This window comes from Ictidomys tridecemlineatus, chromosome X (assembly GCF_052094955.1).
Source record: "Ictidomys tridecemlineatus isolate mIctTri1 chromosome X, mIctTri1.hap1, whole genome shotgun sequence".
NCBI lineage: Eukaryota > Metazoa > Chordata > Mammalia > Rodentia > Sciuridae > Ictidomys > Ictidomys tridecemlineatus.
Genome location: NC_135493.1, coordinates 85,307,713 through 85,327,134, shown reverse-complemented (window position 1 = coordinate 85,327,134; position 19,422 = coordinate 85,307,713). Strand labels below are relative to the sequence as shown.

The window sequence follows — 19,422 nt, the reverse complement described above, 5'->3', positions numbered from 1 at the left end:
CTGGCTCATAAACATTTCTGGAGCCCACAATCAGCACATCTCAATTTCCACCAACCCCAAAGGATTTCCCTGCTTTCATAGGTGTGTGTGTGTGTGTGTGTGTGTGTGTGTGTGTGTATACACTCTCATGAGTGCAAGGTGGTAAGGGATAAAAGTGCAAGGCTGAAAGAGTCCAAACTATGATGATCCTAAAGGTTCAGCCCTTCCTATTTTCCACCCCTGAATGTGTTAAAGAGTGGACAATGTTTATACTGGAGGTGCTGATACTTCAGAGAACAAGAAATCTGAGTTTTACTCCTGCTTCCTCTTTGCCTTGTTTGCTAGGAAGCTTCATTTCCAGGCTGGTTTTACTGATTTTAGAGTGAAGCTCCTCAGATACCTTCTATGAAATATTGAATAAACAAAATATTGAATAAACAAAAGAATAATATTACTAGGTGGAGGTTATAAATCTGACTTTGAGAATTTGTGTGACCTTTGCCTTATCTCACAAGTGGGGGCCATGGGACTGTTGTGATAATTGAGTTCATGTCATGCACGTCACACAGTGCCCACCATGCAAGAGATAATGAGTTAGTCATTTCCTATGCCTATTGCTAGGAGCCTCCTCATTGATCTCACTGTTTCCACCATTGCTCTTTACAGTCTGCTCACAAAGCAGTTTGCGAATCATCTTATTTTATTTTTCTTATTAAGAAGTTTATATATATACACATTTGATTTTATTTATATAATAATAATAAACACCGACATAGCATTTGCTATGTGCCAGGTGTTGTTTTAAACCCTTTACAATATCAACTCATTTGTCACCTCAACCCTAATGAGATAGGCACTGTCATTATCCTTATTTTATAGATGAGGACACAGTACAGGGAAGTAAACAGTCGTGCCTTATATCACACAGCTGGTGGGTGGGGGTTTGAACTCAAGGTGTCCACATCATGTTATTATTTTTTTCCTGGCTTCATTCCCAATATCTAGAACACTATTGGGTACAGAAGAGGTGTTTAGGCATATCCCTGCGGAGGTCACATTCTAATAGGGCAAAAAACAAATGAATGAAATATACACGTGTAATTTTAGCCTTAAAATACAAGACATTTGCTTCATATTGGTCTTTTAAAAATCCGATCCCTCTTAACAGTTTCCCCATTATCTAGAGAATGAGATTATAAACCCTATTCCTAGCTCCCAACGCATTAACGATGCCTCTGCCCATTCAGAGAAAGGAACCTGTCAGTCACTAATACAGCCCATTCACCAACGGCGTGTGTTTGTTTGCGTCCCACAACACTGTTTATTCTTCAGCTTGTGGTCTGTGTACTTTCCTATCTTCTTCAAAAGTTAATACGTAAACTCCAGCCCTAGCCACTGGATGGAGCCAGTGGCTTTTCCCTACCCTCTTAGTCTTTGTGTACGCAGAACATTCCGCCCGGTATCCTGCAATTACACCGGCAACACCGTTGCTGACCTTTGAATTCAAGACAAAAATTCCCGACCGCTAGAATCTTTTCCTTAATTGGGCACTTATCCTCCCTGCCCTTCCATAAGTGTATTGGTGTCTGAAATCTTAGAATGCTGGCCTCCGCAGAACAAAGTAAACACCTCTGCACAGCGAACCTGGAGAAGAGACGCTGTAGGCATAAATATCTCGCCTTGGAACGGTGACGTCACCTGTACAGCCGCCTTTCCTCTGCGCTTGCGCTGTGACCCCAACACCTTCGCGGCCCCATGTTGACTATTGGCAGATGTGGTCTCAAAGGCATTACTGAGCATGCGCAGAACCGGTCGCTGTAGATTTTATAGGCTACGGTGCTGGAGAGCTGGTTCAGAAGCGGAAGTGCTTGTCGGGGCCAGTTCTTGTAACGGTCTCTTCAACAGTAAGCAGAAAATCAGTTGACGAGAAAGACAGTGAGGTTGAGCGGACGTTTGCTGGGGGTCTTGGGCTAAGTGATGGGGGATTCTGGGGGACGAGTGAAGGGAGGTTTCTGAGGGTCATTGATATGGGGGTTTATAGGTTGAGTGATGGGGAACTGAGAAGTCAGTGTATGAGGGTCTGGGGGCTCATTGGTGGACAAAGTTATGGGGCTAGTTAGGATAGAGTGGAGCCTATTAAACTTTGACATTTACACATTTTCCAGCATAGTGACCTATACTTAGGGTTCTTGCGTATCCCTCAGGCCCCTCGTTAGGTGCGCCCTGCCTCTCCCTCTGTCCCTCTCCCCTCGCCCAAACCCTGAGTAGGGGTCTGGTGTGAAAGCGCCAGGAGAAGTGACCTGCACCTGAAGGCCTCTTTTCGGGTCCTGGGCAAGACTATCCCAGTGAGGTGAGGAGAAGGAAGAAGAGCCACCTGAGAAGACTTACCTAACAGCGGGCCTTCTCCACAGTTTGGGGGCTGGGAGGGGTGGGCGGGGCCTGGTGCTGCAGGATCTGAGGGGGCTAGGGGTAAAATGTCATTTGGATAATAGTTATAAAGTTCAGTGTTTTTTTGTGACATTTAATAAATAATACTTTTGAATTACAGATTAATTGGGAAATAGAGGAAAGGAAAAAAAGAACTGATTTGCCCCCCCATCACATTTATGTCCGTTCTTAAACATATATGTGTATGCCTTTTTAAACTTTTATAGTTTTAAGATAGGTTTCAGCAGTTGTATAATCTATTTTTATTTAGAAATTTATTGTAATTCAGTTTTAGATTTCTTCTATAACATTCTTTTAAACTTTTGAGATATGTCTACCACAACATACACAGAAAAGTGTATACTTCCATATAACATTTTAAATAACTGTGTAGAATTTTGTTGCTAATATTTACTTATTATTCTCTTATGGGTCACATGGGATTGTTTTAAGTTTGGCATTATTAAACTCAATGCCCAGATGAAGTTACTTACAGAGAAATTACACATTATGATAAATTATCTCATTAAGTGAATACAAGTTCTGGGTTGGGGTACAATTTATTATATGTAATAAAAGCCTTTGTGCTCAATGTTCACACAAAAAGTCAAAAATATACTAGTCATTATTAAAACCATATACTCTTCCACAGAGCAGCTTCATTGCTAGCTTATGTGAGGGGATTTCTAGGAGGATAATTCTGCTACTCCAAGCCTAATGGGGTCCTCATATGCTCTACCCTTCTCTACTTGTTCCAGCTCAGTTTTCACACATCTCTGCCTTTTCCCAAGAACAGCAGGAAATGGCCAAACCCCAGGTAAGTATGTTATCTGTTTGTTCCTTTCTCTTTTTAACCATAGATGTGATGAGATTTATAGGAATCTTTACCATGAAATAGAAAATTATTTGTGAATGAGGACTAGGATCAGGGAAGATGAGAGACAGAAGATCAAGGCTAATTAGAATGTACATACTTGGAGGACTTCAGGGTAACAGATACAGACATGTCCCTTGACTTGTGATGGGGTTACATCCTGATAAACTCATAATAAAGCTGAAAATTCATTTAATACTTCTAATCTACTCAGCGTCATAGCTTGGCAACATGGTACACTGTGGAGTATTCGTTGCTTCTCCTTTTGATCACATGACTAGGAATTATGGCTCACTGCTGCTGCTCAGCATCAGAAGAGAGTATTGTTTTATATATTGTTAGCCTAGGAAATTATTAAAATTAAAAATTCTAAGTATGGTTTCTACTGATTATGTATTGATTTAGCATCACTGTAAAGTTGAAAAATCACAAGTCAGACCATGTTTAGTCAGGGGCCATCTGTATTAATGTTGAGCTGCTGGTTTCTCTTTGAGTCTTCGGGCAGCCAAAGGGAAATATAACCAGTTCCTTGATTCACCTTATTCATCAGGAGAGAGCATAGAAAGGCCTCAGGAGAAGCCAGGGTTTCCTGGAATTGCTTTTCAGGGCATTTTTTGGTTCAGTTGTCATGTGGAATTATCTTTAACCACAACCTGGTGATAAATAACGTTCCTGATTTCCTGTAGATATTTCCCATTTCTAAGTGAGCTGGAGATATGGTCATATTATAAATTAGGAGTGAAATCTCTTAAAGGAACCTGCCTGTCTTTCAAATGACTTTCCTGAAGTAATTTTCTCAGTTGGACTTTCAGTTCTCTTTTGGCCAAGACACAAAGTCTACAGATAGCCATAGTCTACCATCTTTTTTCTTTCATTTTTTTATCTTTTAAATTAACTTAAAAATGATTTTGCATTTGTGTCAATTGATAAGTGTTAATACGTGCAGATTGGTGTAACTAATCTACAGGTTCTAGTTTCTTCATCATAAAACTGCCTCATGCTACTTATTTATAGTCATATCCTCCCCCTGCCTATAACCTTAGCCAACAACAGATCCATTCTGTGTCACTATAGTTTTGTCTTTTCAAGAGTTATTTAAATTGGGCCATATGCTCTGTAACCTTTCTTTCTTTCCTTTTTTTTTTTTTTTTTGAGGTGGATACCACTATATTGTCCAGGCTGGTCTTGAACACCTAAACTCAAATGATTGTCTTCCATCATCTTCTGGATTAGCTGGGATGAAAGTTGTATGCCACCATGCCCAGCTTAGTGCAACCTTTTTTTAAAAATTAAACTTTTCCTTTTGAGGTGATTGATTTACATATAATTTGAAGAATAATATAGATAGGTCCCGTGTACCTTTTCCCATTTCCCCCAATGATAACATATTTCAAAACAAGTATAATATCACAATTAGGATATTATGTTAATATGATTAGGCATGGGCTGGGGTTGTGGTTTAGTGGCAGAGCACTTGCCTAGCATGTGGGAGGCACTGGGTTCGATCCTCAGCACCACTTAAAAATAAATAAAATAAAGGTTTATCAACAGCTAAAAAAAATTTTAAAAATATGATCAGGCACAGAATAGTTCATTACTTCAAGGCTCCCTCAAGGCTACATTCACAGCTTTTCTCCTCACACCCATTCTTAATCTCCTGGCAACTACTAGTATGTTTTCTATTTCAGAAGCTTTGTTATTCCAAGAACATGATTTAAATGGAATCATACAAACCAGGTGCAGTGGCTTATTCCTGTAATTCCAGCAACTTGGCAGCTGAGGCAGGAGAATTGTGAGATTGAGGCCAAAGTCAATTTAGCAAGACCCTCAGCAACTTATTGAGACCCTGTCTCAAAATAAAAAAAAAATGAAAAAGACTGGGGATGTAGCTCAGTGGTAAAACTTCCTTGGGTTCTATCCCTAGTAACATAAAAATAAAGAAAAAGAATTAAATGGAATCATATAGTACATAATATTTTGGGATTGAACATTTTTTTCTTTTTACTCAACACAGTTCTCTGGAGATTCACCCAAATTGTTGTGTGTGTTATTAATTGTTCTTTTTTTTTAATTATTGCTGAATTCATGGTATAGATGTTCTATGGTTTACTTATCCATTCATCTTTTGAAATACATTTGGGCTATTTCCAGATTGGGGCAGTTATAAGTAGAGCTACTTAAACATTCAGATTTTGTGTAAACATGTTTTCATTTCTCTAGAGTAAATATGAATTGCTGGGTCATATAGTAAGTGTATGTTTAGCTTTTGAGAATCTGCCAAAGGGGTTTCTGGAGTCATTGACCCATTTTTCATTTCCATAAGCAGTATGCAAGAATTTCAGTTGGCACATTTGTGTCAGCAGTTGGTACATTCAGTATTTTAAAAAAGTTTTATTCATTTTAGAAGGCATGTAGTAGTATCTTATTATGGTTTTAATTTGCATTTCCCTAATAGCCAAGTATATTGAACATTTTATATATGCTTATTTACTTTTTTGTATGTCCTCTATGATAATGTATCTGTTCAAAAGGTTTTGTCCTTTTGAAAATTGGATTGTTTTCTTACTGTTGAGGTTTGAGAGTTCTTTATATATTCCTTATTCAAGCCCTTTGTCAGTCCCATGGTTTGTAAGTCTTTTCTCCAAATATGTGGCCTGTCCTTTCAATTCTCTTAAGAGTGTTATTTGCAGAGCAAGATTTTTTTTATTATTTTGAAAGTGTCCAGTGTATAAATTATTTATTATATGGAGTGTGCTTTTGGTATCAGATCTAAGAATACTTTTTCCTTACTTGATGTCATGAAGATTTTCTCCTATTCTGTAAGTTTACTAGTTTTTGGTTTTATATTTTGTTCTATGATCCATTTTGCATTAATATATACTTTATATACCTTTATACTTTATGTATCTATATATACATATGTGTGTATACTTATATGTCTATATATACACACACATACATATACACACTTATATATGTATTTATGATTTATCCATTTATCTATTGGCAGACACCTAGGCTAATTCTATTATCTTGGCTATTTTTTAATATTTATTTTTTAAGTTTTAAGTGGACACAATATCTTTATTTTACATTTGTGGTGCTGAGGATTGAACCCATGCTAGGCGAGCACTCTACCGCTGAGCCACAACTTCAGCCCATATATCTTGGCTACGTTATTGGTTTAAAACTTTTCTCAATGCATGCATTTAATGCTGTAAGATTTTGTCTAAGCAGTGTTTTAACTGTGTCCCACAAAGTTTTGTATATTTTCATTTTTGTTCAGTTCAGATTACTTTCAAATTTTCAATAATACTTCCTCTTTGATTATATGTGTTATTTGGAAGAATAATTTAAAAAAATTGAGTTGTAGATGGACACAACTTTCTTTCTTTCTTTCTTTCTTTATTTATTTAATGTGGTGCTGAGGATCAAACCCAATGCCCCACACATGCCAGGTGAGTACTCTACCACTAAGCCACAACCCCAGCCTGGAAGAATGATGTTTAACTTCCAAGTGTCTAGTCTTCCTGTTATCTTTCTGTTACTATATATGTAGTCCTTTGTCCTTAGTTTTTAGCAGTTTGATGATGTGTCTGGTTGTGCATTTCTTGTGGGTTTTTTCTGTTTGGGGATTGCTGAGCCTCTTGAACCTACAGATGCAGGTCTTTGCCAAATATGGAAAGTGGTCAGAAAATTTTTTTTCAAGTATTTTTCTGAACTATCCTTTCTCTTCTTCTGGAACTCTAATAACCTAAATTTGGTGTTATCTCACAGGTCTTAGAAGCACTATTCATTTTTTAAGTATTTTTGTTTTCCAGATTGGTTAAATTGTATTGATTACTTTGAGGCTTATTCACTCTTTTATCTCTTATCTCCATTGGGCTATTAAGCCCTTTCTAGTAGGAGGTTATTTTGGTTATTATCTTTTTCAGTTTCAAAATTTCCATTTGGTTCTTCTTTAGATCTTCTGTGTCTTTGATGAGACTTTCTAGTTTTCTTGTGGTTCCCAGAAGGTTGGTCTAACTTCTTGGGTAGTGTGTGTATGTGTGTGTGTGTGTGTGTGTGTGTGTGTGTGTGTGTGTGTATGTATGTATGTTACTGGGGATCAAACCCAGGGCCTCATGCAGGGTAGGAAACTGCTCAACCATTGAGCTATATCCCCAGCCTGGGTGTTTTTTATAATAGCTGCTTTAAAGACTTTCTCAAATGATTCCAACACTTGTATCTGCTTGATGTTGGTATCTGTTTTTTTTTTCTCATGACTGTTGAGATTTTCTTGTGTACTATGTAATTTTGGAATATGTCCTACATATTTTATGTGATATTATGAGACACTGGGTTTGTTTAAGTCATATGGAGAATGTTGATATTTTGATTTGCCATAGGCAGTTGACCCAGTTGAGTTCAGGCTACAAGTTCTAATCAGTCTTCTGTAGTTTGTGGTTTCCATGTTTATTTAGTTTTTAAACCTCATAACAGACATTCTGGGATGTAGGCAGTGGCTTGTCCCTTAGTTCAGTTCTCAAAAGTGTTTACTTTTTTGTTTTAGAGTAGATCCACAAATGCACAGTTTGAGAATGAGCCCAGGAGTTGATATATGATGTTATGGGGTTTCTTTCCTGAATTCTTCCTCCCCATGATTTCCTGTGAATTTTCTAGTTCCCTGTTTTCCCCCTTTTTGTCCATCTTATAGAGAAACGTTTTTTGTTTTTGTTTTTTGTTTTTTACTAGACTGCACACTTACCCCAGCTATGCCCATGGATGGACACAAGTTGCAGATACAGAAGACAAAAAATAATGAAGTTTCTCTTGGGACTAAGAGCTTCAAATCAGAGTCTGGGTTTTAGATGATGGCCAGAGTCTACTGGTACTGCAGGTCCTGTTGTAGCTATAACTGCTGGATTTTCTGCTGCTGCTACTGCTGGATTTTCTGCTGCCTAGAGTGTGAGAGAAAGGAGGGAAAAAGAAAAATGGATTTTTCCCTCACTCTTTGAGCATTAGGAGCTTCCTTACCACTCTTCAAGCTGATCTAGAGAGTTGCTTCATGAGCTTTCTTTTCTTTTCCCTTTTCTTTTCTTTTCTTTTCTTTCTACCAGAGGTTGAACCCAGGGGTGCTTAACTACTGAGCCACATCCCCAGCCCTTTTTATGTTTTATTTTGAGACAGGGTCTCACTGGGTTCCTCAGAGCCTTGCTAAGTTGCTGAGGCTGGCTTTGAACTCGTGATCCTCCTGCCTCAATCTCCCAAATCACTGGGATTATAGGAGTGCACCACCATGCCTGGTTCTTGAGCTCTTTCTGTATCTTTACTATCTTCTTGGCTCCATGCTGACTTTATCTTGGGCCAGGGAAAACCACAGAATCAGTGGCAAACTCGCAATGAATTTGGTGGCACTTCAAAGTCTAGGCTTTTCCCTTAATCGAGTCTGGCCTTGAACTTGTGATTCTCCTGCCTCCGCCTCCTGAGTCTCTAGGATTACAGATGTACATCACCACATATGGCACATATGGCTTCTTTCCTCTACTTTGTGTTTTTGTTTTTACTTTTCAGAATTACCAGATTGCCACTTAATGCATTCTGTCCAGGTTTTATGCTTGTATTCAGTGAAAGAGAGACAGTGTGGAATGTACTTACTTCATCTTACTTGGGACCACATACCCCAATGCTGTGCTGTACTTTGCTGCCCACTGTCCCTGTGTACATGCCTGTATGTTCCAGATCAACCAGACAGCACTGTACTATGCTGTTACCTCAGCTTCTCCTTACTTCTGCAGTTGCCAATCTCTGAGCTGCCAGGCAGATGTGGCAAGCAGTGGGTGGGTTGGCCATGTGCTTAGGAATCTTTTTAAATTCTATTTTCATTGTGAAATGTCACTGATCCCAAGCATTTTCTCTTCTGCTTCTCTTTGTAAAAGAAATATAAAATTTCTCATTGACAATGGAACAGATGTACTCTACAAAAATCTAAAATAGTGAAGAATATAAAAAGGATGTGAATAGCAAAATGTTGATTGATTTAATTCCCCACCACTCCATTTTTGCCTCTAATTCCCTTTCTCCTATGCATGTATTTATATTTAATCAATAATCTTTCTGCTCTTTCTATTATTCTTCCTACCTAATGCTCAGAAATTCATTCTTTTATCACTTCTTTTATGTTTGGACAACTTCCTTTAGGTTTCTTCTTCTTTTATTTATTTATTTTTTTGAGACAGGGTTTTGGTAAGTTACCTTGGCCTCCCCAATTGCTAGAATTATAGGCACATGCTATCATGCCTGTTATAGGTAGTTTTTTTTTTTAAATAGGTCTGTCAGTGACAAATTCTTTGTTTTCCTTCTTCTGAGTATGTCTTGATTTCTTCTTATTTCCTGAAGGATAACTTTGCCAGATACAAAACTGGTTAACTGTGCTTTTGTTTTCAGCACTTGAAAAGTATTTTTTTTAAAGAGAGAGTGAGAGAGGAGAGAGAGAGAGAGAGAGAGAGAGAGAGAGAGAGAGAGAGAGAGAGAGAGAGAGAGAGAGAGAGGAGGAAGGAGAGAGAGAGAGAGAGAATTTTTTTTAATATTTATTTTTTAGTTCTCGGCGGACACAACATCTTTGTTGGTATGTGGTGCTGAGGATCGAACCCGGGCCGCACGCATGCCAGGCGAGTGCGCTTCCACTTGAGCCACATCCCCAGCCCCCAAAATACTTTTTTTTTTTTGTGGTACTGGGGATTGAATCCAGGGCCTTGTGCATGCAAGGCAAGCACTCTACCAACTGAGCTATGTCCCCAGCCCTTGAAAAGTATTAAGCCATTTCTTTCTGACCTCCTTGGTTTCCTGTGAGAAATCTATCATTCACATTTTTTAACCTCTACAGGGTTGTTTTTCTCTGGCTGTCTTCAAGATTCTTTTTCTTTGTACTTAGTTTTCAGAAATTTAGTTTGGACATATGTTGGCAAGGATTTCTTTGGATTTCTCCTAAACCCATAGGTTTTCTCATTTTCTTAAATCTGTAGGTTTATGACTTTTGTCAAATTTGGAAAGTTTTCAGTCATTATTGCTTTGAATACCCTTCTAGTCACATTCTAGTCTCCTTCTAGGATGTCAATAATATGAATATTAGATATTTTGTTACAATCCTGTGGGCCTCTGAGATTCTGCTCATTTTTTTTTCATTCTATTTATTTTTTTGTGGTCTTGAGGTTTAAACTATGGGGGCATTTTACCATTAAGCTACATCCCAGTTCTTTTCATTTTTTTTTTAAATTTAGGGACAGGGTTTCACTCAGATGCTGAGGCTGCCTTAAACTAGAGATCCTTCTACCTCAACCTCCTGAGTCACTGAGATTATAGGAGGTATGTACCACTGCACCTAGCTCAATCTGTTTCAGTGGTAGAGTGCTTGCTTGCCTAGTATATGTGAGGCACTGGGTTCAATCCTCAGTACCACATAAAAGCAAATAAATAAAATAAAGGTATTGTGTCCATCTACAACTAAAAATATTAAAAAAAAATAAACTGGCTGGGCATGGTGGTACTAGCCTCTAATCCCTGTGGCTTGGGAGGCCGAGGCAGGAGGATTGCAAATTCAAGGCTAGCTTAGGCAACTTAATGAGGCCCTAAGCAACTTTGTAAGAACTTGTCTCAAAATTAAAGAAAAAAATTAAAAAGGCTGGGGATGTGACACAGTGGTTAAGTGTCCCTGGGCTCAATCCTCATTACCAAAAAAAAAAAAATAGATTGAGTAAATTCTATTGATATTCATCCTCAGATTCACAGATTCTGTCCTTTTTCATCTCCATCTTCACTAAACAGTTTTTTTTTTTGACTTTTTTCAGGTGCTGGGGATTGAACCCAGGGCCTGTGAATGATAGGCAAGTGCCCTCCCACTGAGCTACACCCCCAACCCTATTTAGTGAGTTTGTAATTTGTTTATTGTATTTTTCAGCTCTATAATCTCTGTTTGGTTCTCTCTTTTGTAACTTCTATTTATTTGTTGAGATTTCCTGTTTTTATTTGTTGCAGGAGAAATTTTAATTGTTGAAGCATTTTTTGTTAGCTGCTTTAAATCTTGTTAAGGTGTTATGGGCTAAATTATGTCTACCCCAAACTCATATGTATACACCAGCATTAGTGTAGGCCCTATAAGTTATGGTCTTAGTCCCATAAAACTGCCCCAACTTAGATGCCAACCGTAAGTGGGGTGCCTAGGCTACCTACCCTTCTGCTCAGCTAACTACAAATTTGGGGGTTCCCATATAATATTCTCTAAAGGTTTAGTAATTTACTAGAACAATTCACAAAACTCAGGAAATCACTATAATTATGATTACTGGTTTGTTATAAAGTATACAACTCAGGAACCAAATGGAAGAGTTATATAGAGCTAGTTAGGAGGAGGTACAGAGCTTCCTTCCTGGTGTGCCACTCTCCTAGCAACTCAGTGTGTTTACCAACTCAGAAGCTTTGCTAACTCCATCATTCAGAAATTTTCATGGAAGTTTTATTACATAGACATGAAAGATTAAATCTTTGGCCATTGGAGACCAACTGAATCTCTAGCTTATCTTTTCTTCCCAGAGATCTGAGGGTGGGGCTGAAAGTTTCAACCCTCCTGACATGTGCTTAGTTTTTCTGGTGACTGTCATGAAGCTTTCTAGGGCCACTTATGAGTCATCTCACTAGCTACAAAGGACAGTAAATTCTAAGAGTTTGGGGAGTCCTTTGCAACTGTGGGAAATGTTTACTTTTATTATGTCATGGGGTATTGTATTTTTGCTTTTTTAAAAATTTGTTTTGTTTTTGGTGCTGGGGATTGAACCCAGGGCCTTGTGCATGCAAGGCAAGCACTCTACCTACTGAACTATATACTTAGCTCTCTAATTTGGTTTTGAGATCTCTTACAAGAGTGCTTATAAACTCCGGCCCTCCAGTGAGGGGGTTCTGGGGAATATTGTGTTGGATGTTTACAGTGTGCCTTTCCTGGGATTTTTCTTTATGCTGGTGGATGGCTTAATGCCAGTCCTGGTGTTTGTGCTGTGACCAGGTGATCCTCTTAGAGGAAACTTTATACTACAGATTCTCTGTAGTTCTTATCTGTCCTATGTCCAGTTTATTTCTGCTAAGATAGTCACTCTTAGGAGAATGGGAAAGTGGTCATGTTCAAGTATCTCAGTTGATTCAGAAAGGACAACTTGACAAAACCCACAAAATATCAGAAGTGGTTTACTCGGGGCTGGGCTGGACTTCATCTTCCTCCTCCGGTCTGGCTGGGCGCCTGGCGCATCTTCCTCCTAAGGTCTGGCTGGGCGCCTGGCGCGTCTTCCTCCTCCCGTCTATCAGAAGTGGTTTACTACTTACAGACCCCAGAGAGGAGTGCAGCATGCCTCTCAGGAAGGGATGAGCCATCTATGATACAACATGCTCAACTAGGGTGAGGGGTAAAAGAAAGAGGGAATAAGCTGTGAGCTGAAGCCTTTACTAGGGTCTAGTACATCACCTAAGTGAGTTTTCTTCAGGAGAGTTCTAAGTAGGGCATTTAAAGCAAGCAGGCATGGTTCCCCGCAGTCGCACTGTAACTGAGAGGTGGTCACTGTGGCATATGTGCAGTCTGTGTAGGATGTGGAGGTTGTATCTAGCTGTCCCACAGGGAGTGGTCACTAGCAGGTGGTTGTATAAGGTAGATATCTGAATTGACTACTTTGAAGAACCTGGAGGAGGTGGAAAACTGGAAACAGCATCAAAGGTGCTTATGATTAGAGTAGTTCCAATTTATTTTTAAAATGGTGCCTCTTGTGTCAGTTTCCCCTTTGCTGAATTTGCATGGTACCTGATCTCCTGGAGGGAGAAGGAGTTCTTGGCCAGCAGGGATGAAGAGCTTTTCCAGGCTGAGTGATTGTTATATGGGGATTCCCCCATCAGTGCTTTCTGACTCCTAGAAAGTCTCTGTGGCTCAGTGGAGAACAAGACCACTTTCCATCCTGCTTATTGTCAGCACAGTTCCCAGTTCCTGACTAATCTTCTTTGCTGGTGTCCCAGGCTTGTCTGGTATTGTTAGAGGGACCCTTGTTGATTTGGGGGCAGGCTGAGACCACCTAGGCTGCTTTCTGTTGCGAGGTTATGAGTTTAGAGAGACATCATCTGTGTGGCTCTCTGTTGTTGGGTTGTAAGATGCTCTGCTATTATTTTTTAACCTTTATTTTATTTATTTTTTATGTGGTGCTGAGGATTGAACCCAGTACCTCACACATGCTAGGTGAGTACTCTGCCACTGAGCCACAACCCCAGCCCCCTCTACTATTATTTTTAAGTCCTTAGGACCCTAATCAGAGTTCTTGCCTTTTTCCTCCTTTCAGGATCCTCTTTTGGTCATCTCTTGTGTTAATTCCAGGGCTTCCAGTTGTACTTAGTGGGGAAGAACAGGGACAGAGGAGTCTATGTCATTATTGGTATCTAATATCTTTTAAAATTTTTTTTTGTGGTACTGGGGATCAAACCTAGGCCCTCACACATGTTAGGCCAGCACTGTACCACTGAGCTGTATCCCCAGCCCTTTTTCTTTCTTTTGAAACAAAGTAAGCATGTAATATACAGATTACCAGTTTATGGTTTTCACTTATTGTGATGATTTACAAACACTTCTTGAATGAGTAACTAAAGTGATTTTTTTTTCACATCAGATTAGAAAATTACCATTTTCTTCCCTAATCCAAAAATCTGAACTCTGAAAATGTTCTAGAATGTAAAACTTTTTTGAGTGCAGCATTGATGCCACAAATGGAAAATTCCACACCTGACCTCATTTGCAGTCAAAATGCAGATGAACTAACATTATTATTTAAAATCACCTTCAGGCTGGTATATAAGGTATTTATGAAACATAAATATTTCATGATTAAACTAGGGTCCTGTCCCCAAGATATCATTTCAAATATTCTAAAATCTGAAAAAAAAATCTAAAATCTGAAGCACTTCTTGTCATAAGCATTTTGGAGAAGGGTATTCAGCCTGTATTAGTCATTTCAGGCTGCCATAACAGAATATGACAGGCTGGATGGCTTAACCAGTGAAACTTATTTTCTCACAGTTCTAAAGGCTGGAAGTCTAAGATCAAGGTGCCAGCAAGGTTGTTCTCTGGTGAAGACTTTCTCCTTGCCTTGCTAATGGTTGGCATTAACATGTGAAGACATGACCTTTAGTTTGTGTATTTACCTAGAAAGTGGGAGGGGGAAGTTGCTGGTTTCTGGTGATTCTTCCTCTTCTTTTTAAGGACACTAGTCCTGTTGGATTAGGGTCCTACCCTTATAAGATCTCACTTAATTTTAATTACCTTTAAAGGCCCTGTCAGTACCTTGGGGATTAAGGCTTCAGTATATGAATTGGGAGGACATTTAGCCTATATTAATTAATATTCAATATGTACCTTAATTTTGTGTTACTTCCAATTTTATCCTATCTAGAAAGTTAGGAAGTGAATGAATATCTGTAAATGCTTATATTCTTTTTTTAATATTTATTTTTTTTTAGTTTTAGGTGGACACTTTATCTTTATTTTATTTTTATATGGTGCTGAGGATCAAACCCAGTGCCTCATGCATGCTAGGTGAGCACTCTACTACTGAGCCACAAACCCCAGCCCCATAATGCCTGTTTTCTTTTTTTTTAAAAAAATATTTATTTTTTAGTGTTAAGTAGACACAATATCTTTATTTTGCATTTTATATGGTGCTGAGGAACAAACTCAGTGCCTCAAGCATGCTAAGTGAGTGCTCTACCCCTGAGCCACAACTCCAGCCCCATAATGCCTGTATTCTTGAGGAGACATTCCTGTAGGACAGATTTCTATAACTGACATTTCTGAAATAATGATATTGTTTTAATTTTAGTGATATACGGTAATTATGCAGAATAGTGGGTTTCATTATAGCATATTCATACATACACAAAACATACTTTGATCAATTTCATTCCACAGCACCTCCCTTGCCCTCCCTTTCTCACTCCCCTGGTCCTCTTCCTCTATGCTACTGTTCTCCCTTCTATGTTTATGAACTCCATTTCCTGCTTTTTTCTTTCTATCTTGGATAAAACATATAACCTTTGACTTCCATTTGTGGAAAACAGATAGAATTGAAGAGCATCATTTTCAGTGAAATAACCAGACTAAAAAATATTCAATTTTTGAGGAATTGCCAAATTCCCTTCTAAAAATGTTAACAAGGTCACCTTCTCATCGAGAGTGCAACAGAATATCAGTGTCTGAATATAGTCAGCCTTTGGTATGCATGGATTTCATATCTGTGGATTCAACAAACCATAGATAGATGACTGGTTTCAATATGTTGAAAATTTCCCATCAATATCTAAGGGAAAAATACAGGGGATGGGGGTTTTAAGCTTTGATGTAATAGTTACAATGAATTGGAGTCACTTAAATGACAGTGCCTCAGTGCTCTGTGCATGCTTAGAAGTTGGAAAGTTTCTTAAGCTGGTTACACCCAATTCTTTTAATTTAAGAAGGTAGTATCTGACTGTGAGGGAAGTGAGTTTATGGACAGTGTTTCTGTTATCTAAGGTGGAATGAATTTTCATCACTTAAGATGGAATGAGCCTTGTTGTCCCTCTTCCTCCCCCACCCCCTGCTCACATCTACCTACCTATCTACCTACTCTAACAGATTTATGTAGAGAATTTGGAAGTTTTTCATTTTGTGTCTTCAAGAAGATTTTTTTTAAAAAAAATATTTATTTTTTAGTTATAGGTGGGTACAATATCTTTATTTTATTTTTATGTGGTGGTGAGGATCAAACCCAGTGCCTCACACATGCAAAGCAAGTGCTCTACCTCTGAGCCACAACCCAGCCCAGAAGAATTTTTGTAGTGTTCGGATTGTCTGCTCCTTGATGGTTTAATAAAATTTCTATGTGAAACTTTTAGAGATTAGTTCTTTGATTACTTTGAATGTAATCAGAGCTGCTTAAGCTTACTGTCTTTGCTGGGGTAAGTTGTGTTCAATTATAACAGAAATTATAACAGAAATTATCCATTTCTGTTACTAATTTCTTGTTTCATCACACTGTTATTGGAAGAGAAGGGCAAATAAAAGTGCCACAAAGCTTTTTTACCGTCTTCAAATTGCCTTTTTCTTTATTCCATCTTTGCTTGGTTACTACAAATCTTTGGCTGTTTTCCAGAGTTCTGGCAAAGATGATTCTGATAGATTCTTTTTGTTTTTATATTTCCGTGAGTGGATGAGAGCTTGAAGCTGCTTAGCCTCCCTGTGTTCTCATTGTGGAGTGAATTTTTTGTCACCTGAATTTTTTGGTTTTGTTGCACTGGGGACAGCTCTGGGCCTCACACATGCTAGTCTAGTGCTCTGTTACTAAGCTGCCCCCCAGTCCCAGTCACCTGAAATGTTTTCTCATTTTCCTTTGTTCTTAAAGAAGCTTTGAATTGATGCAGACTGTTTCGTCTATTTGTTCTGAGGACAGGTTTAGGGGTTGAGGTTGCTTGAGATTTTTAGTTCAAGAGCACTTATGTTTTCACAGTGAGATGGAGTACAGCACCCCCAATGGATGACTTTTTCTTTTGGCACTGTGGAGAAGGATTGTGTGTGGTCTGATTTTGTTTTAGCCATTTTTTGTCTTACATGAACCTAAATTTCCCTCTCTCTTTTTTTTTTTAGATCACCACCCAATCTCGGAATAATATTTCCTTATTCCTTTTTATCCTTTTCTCCCTTAGATGCACGCTCTGTGACTGCCTCCTTGGGTCCCACCTACCTTTTCTGTAGCTGGTACTCTCATATCTCTGGCCAGCTTTTCTGCATTTTCCTACTTACAGTGGATTTTCTCTAAGCACAATTTCAGCTCACTCTTAAATCTCTCCATTCCCTTCCTCTGTTCCATTTTGTTCAGATCCTCCTCACACTACAGGAATGGTTTGATACTTGTTTTTCTGATTTTTTTTTTTTACTTATAGGCAATGAAAACTCTGTAGTAGTCTCTATTTTGTACTATAAGTTATACTAAAGGTATTGATTATGTGTGATTTTATATACTCTTTGGGTTGATTTATATAGTCTTTTGAAGGATATATAGAGAGATTTGGATTTATACAGAGGTGTTATTCTAGATTACCTGGAGGTTCCTTATTTTTAAAATTAAAAAATTAAGGTATGACTTATGTATAATAAAATGAGCCCTTTAAAAAAGTATACAGTTCTATGAATTTTTAAAAACCCATAGTTATGTTACCAACACCATCAGTGGTAGACTGAAGACAGAAGAGTTCTGTCACCTCCCAATGTATCATCTTTGTAGTCAGCCCCTTCCTGCACCCTGTCTCCTAGTCAATAATGTATTTCCATTCTGCACTTTTGCTTTTACCCCATATATAAATGGAATCATTCAAAGTGTCATTTTGAGTTTGGCTTCTTTGATGTAGAAGAATACATTGAGGTTCATCCATGTGTTGACTGTTATTAGTTCTTTTGTGTGTTTGTGTGTGGTACTGAAGATTGAACCCAGGAGCACTCTACCACTGAGCTATGTCCCCAGCCCTTTTTATTTTTTATTTTGGGCAGGGTTTTGCTAAGCTGCCCAGACTAGCCTCAAACATGGGATCCTCCTGCCTCAGCCTCCTGAGGTGCTGGGATTACAGGTGTGTACCACCATGCCTGGTAGTTCTTTCATTTTTATTGCTGAGTAATATTATATTGTGTGTAATCCAGGCTGTTTATCAATTGGTTGAAAAACATTTAGGTTATTTCCATGTTTTGGTGATTGAAAATAAAAAATATAGCTGCTAGGGGCTAGCAGGTATAGCTCAGTGGTAGAGCACTTGCCTAGCATGCACAAGGCCCTGAGTTCAATCTCTCTCTCTCTATCTATCTATCTATACACACACACACACACACACACACACACACACGTATATATACACATACATGTGTACATATATATGTTCCTTTATAGGGTTTGAGATTTATATAGTTTTCATTTCACCCAGGTAAATATACCTGGGAGTGGGATTGCCAGATTATGTAGTAGTACACGCTTAACTTCATGAACAACTGGAAAACCATTTCCAAAGGGGCTATGCCATTTTACATTCCTGCCAGTAGAAGTCTGGTTGCTCCATATCCTTACCAGTCCTACGTATTGTCATCCCCCACATTATAATAAGTGTACAGTGGTGTATCATGGTTGTTTTAATTTGCAGTTCCCTTATGATTAATGGTGTTGAGAAAATTTTTATGTATTTATTTGCTAACTATATTTCTTCTTTGGTGAGGTATCTAGCTTTTGCTTCACTTTTTAGGTTTTTCCCCCATTTTATTGGTGCATTATGATTATTCATAATGGTGGGATTCATTGTGTCATATTTATACATGCACATAATGTAATTTGACAAATTCCCCAGTAACCCCCCTTACTTTAAAAAAATATTTATTTTTTAGTTGTAGTTGGACACAATACCTTTATTTTGTTTACTTATTTTTATGTGGTGCTGAGGATCAAACCTAGGGCCTCGCACGTGCTAGGTGAGCGTGCCACTGCTGAGCCACAACCCCAGCCCTCCCCTCACATTTTGATAGTTCTTGTTTGTATTCTCAATACAAGTTTTTTGCCAGATGTTTGATCTATAAATACTTTCTTTCATTCTCTGACTTTTCAATCTCTAACAATGTCTTTTGAATTTTGTTGTCACATCTAAGAAATTTTTGGCTAACTGAAGGTTCAAAAGAATTTCTCTTGTATTTTCTTCTAAGAAATATTATAGGTTTAGTTTTTACATTGACATCTATAATGCACTTTGAGTTAATTTTATGTTGGAGTTATTGAGGTTTTTAAAGAATATCCGGTGGTTGGGATTGTGGCTCAGTGGTAGAGCACTCGCCTCGCATGTGTGAGATCTGGGTTCAATCCTCAGTACCACATAAAAGTAAATAAGTGAAATAAAGGTATTGTGTCCAACTACAACTCAAAAATAAAGATTTTTTTAAAAAAGAAGAATATCCGGTTGTTTCAGAATAATTTGTTGACATAGAAAGTCGTCCCATTTTCCCATTGATTTGCCTCTTTTTGTTGAAAATATTTTTTGTATCTGATGCTAGGGATTGAACCCAGGACCTCAGACATGCTAGACAAAAT

General features: G+C 38.2%; 1 protein-coding gene across 12 annotated transcripts in view; it reads left to right on the top strand.

The window, feature by feature from the left end:
- Nucleotides 1–1,762: 1,762 nt before the first annotated feature.
- The window catches only part of LOC120883658 (uncharacterized), a 36,319-nt gene continuing 18,659 nt past the window's right edge, over nt 1,763–19,422 (top strand). Inside the window, exons 1-4 of one of the 12 annotated variants that reach the window (XM_078034815.1) lie at nt 1,810–1,883; nt 2,184–2,329; nt 3,165–3,223; nt 11,107–11,183. In XM_078034815.1, coding sequence (XP_077890941.1) covers nt 11,136–11,183 — 48 coding nt within the window. In that variant the 5' untranslated portion in view covers nt 1,810–1,883; nt 2,184–2,329; nt 3,165–3,223; nt 11,107–11,135. Of the gene's footprint in view, nt 1,920–1,946; nt 2,330–3,164; nt 3,224–6,709; nt 6,739–10,539; nt 10,625–11,106; nt 11,184–11,226; nt 13,524–19,422 lie in introns of those variants that run through there. The other 11 variants (XM_078034817.1, XM_040279475.2, XM_078034818.1 and 8 more) reach the window with 11 other exon arrangements.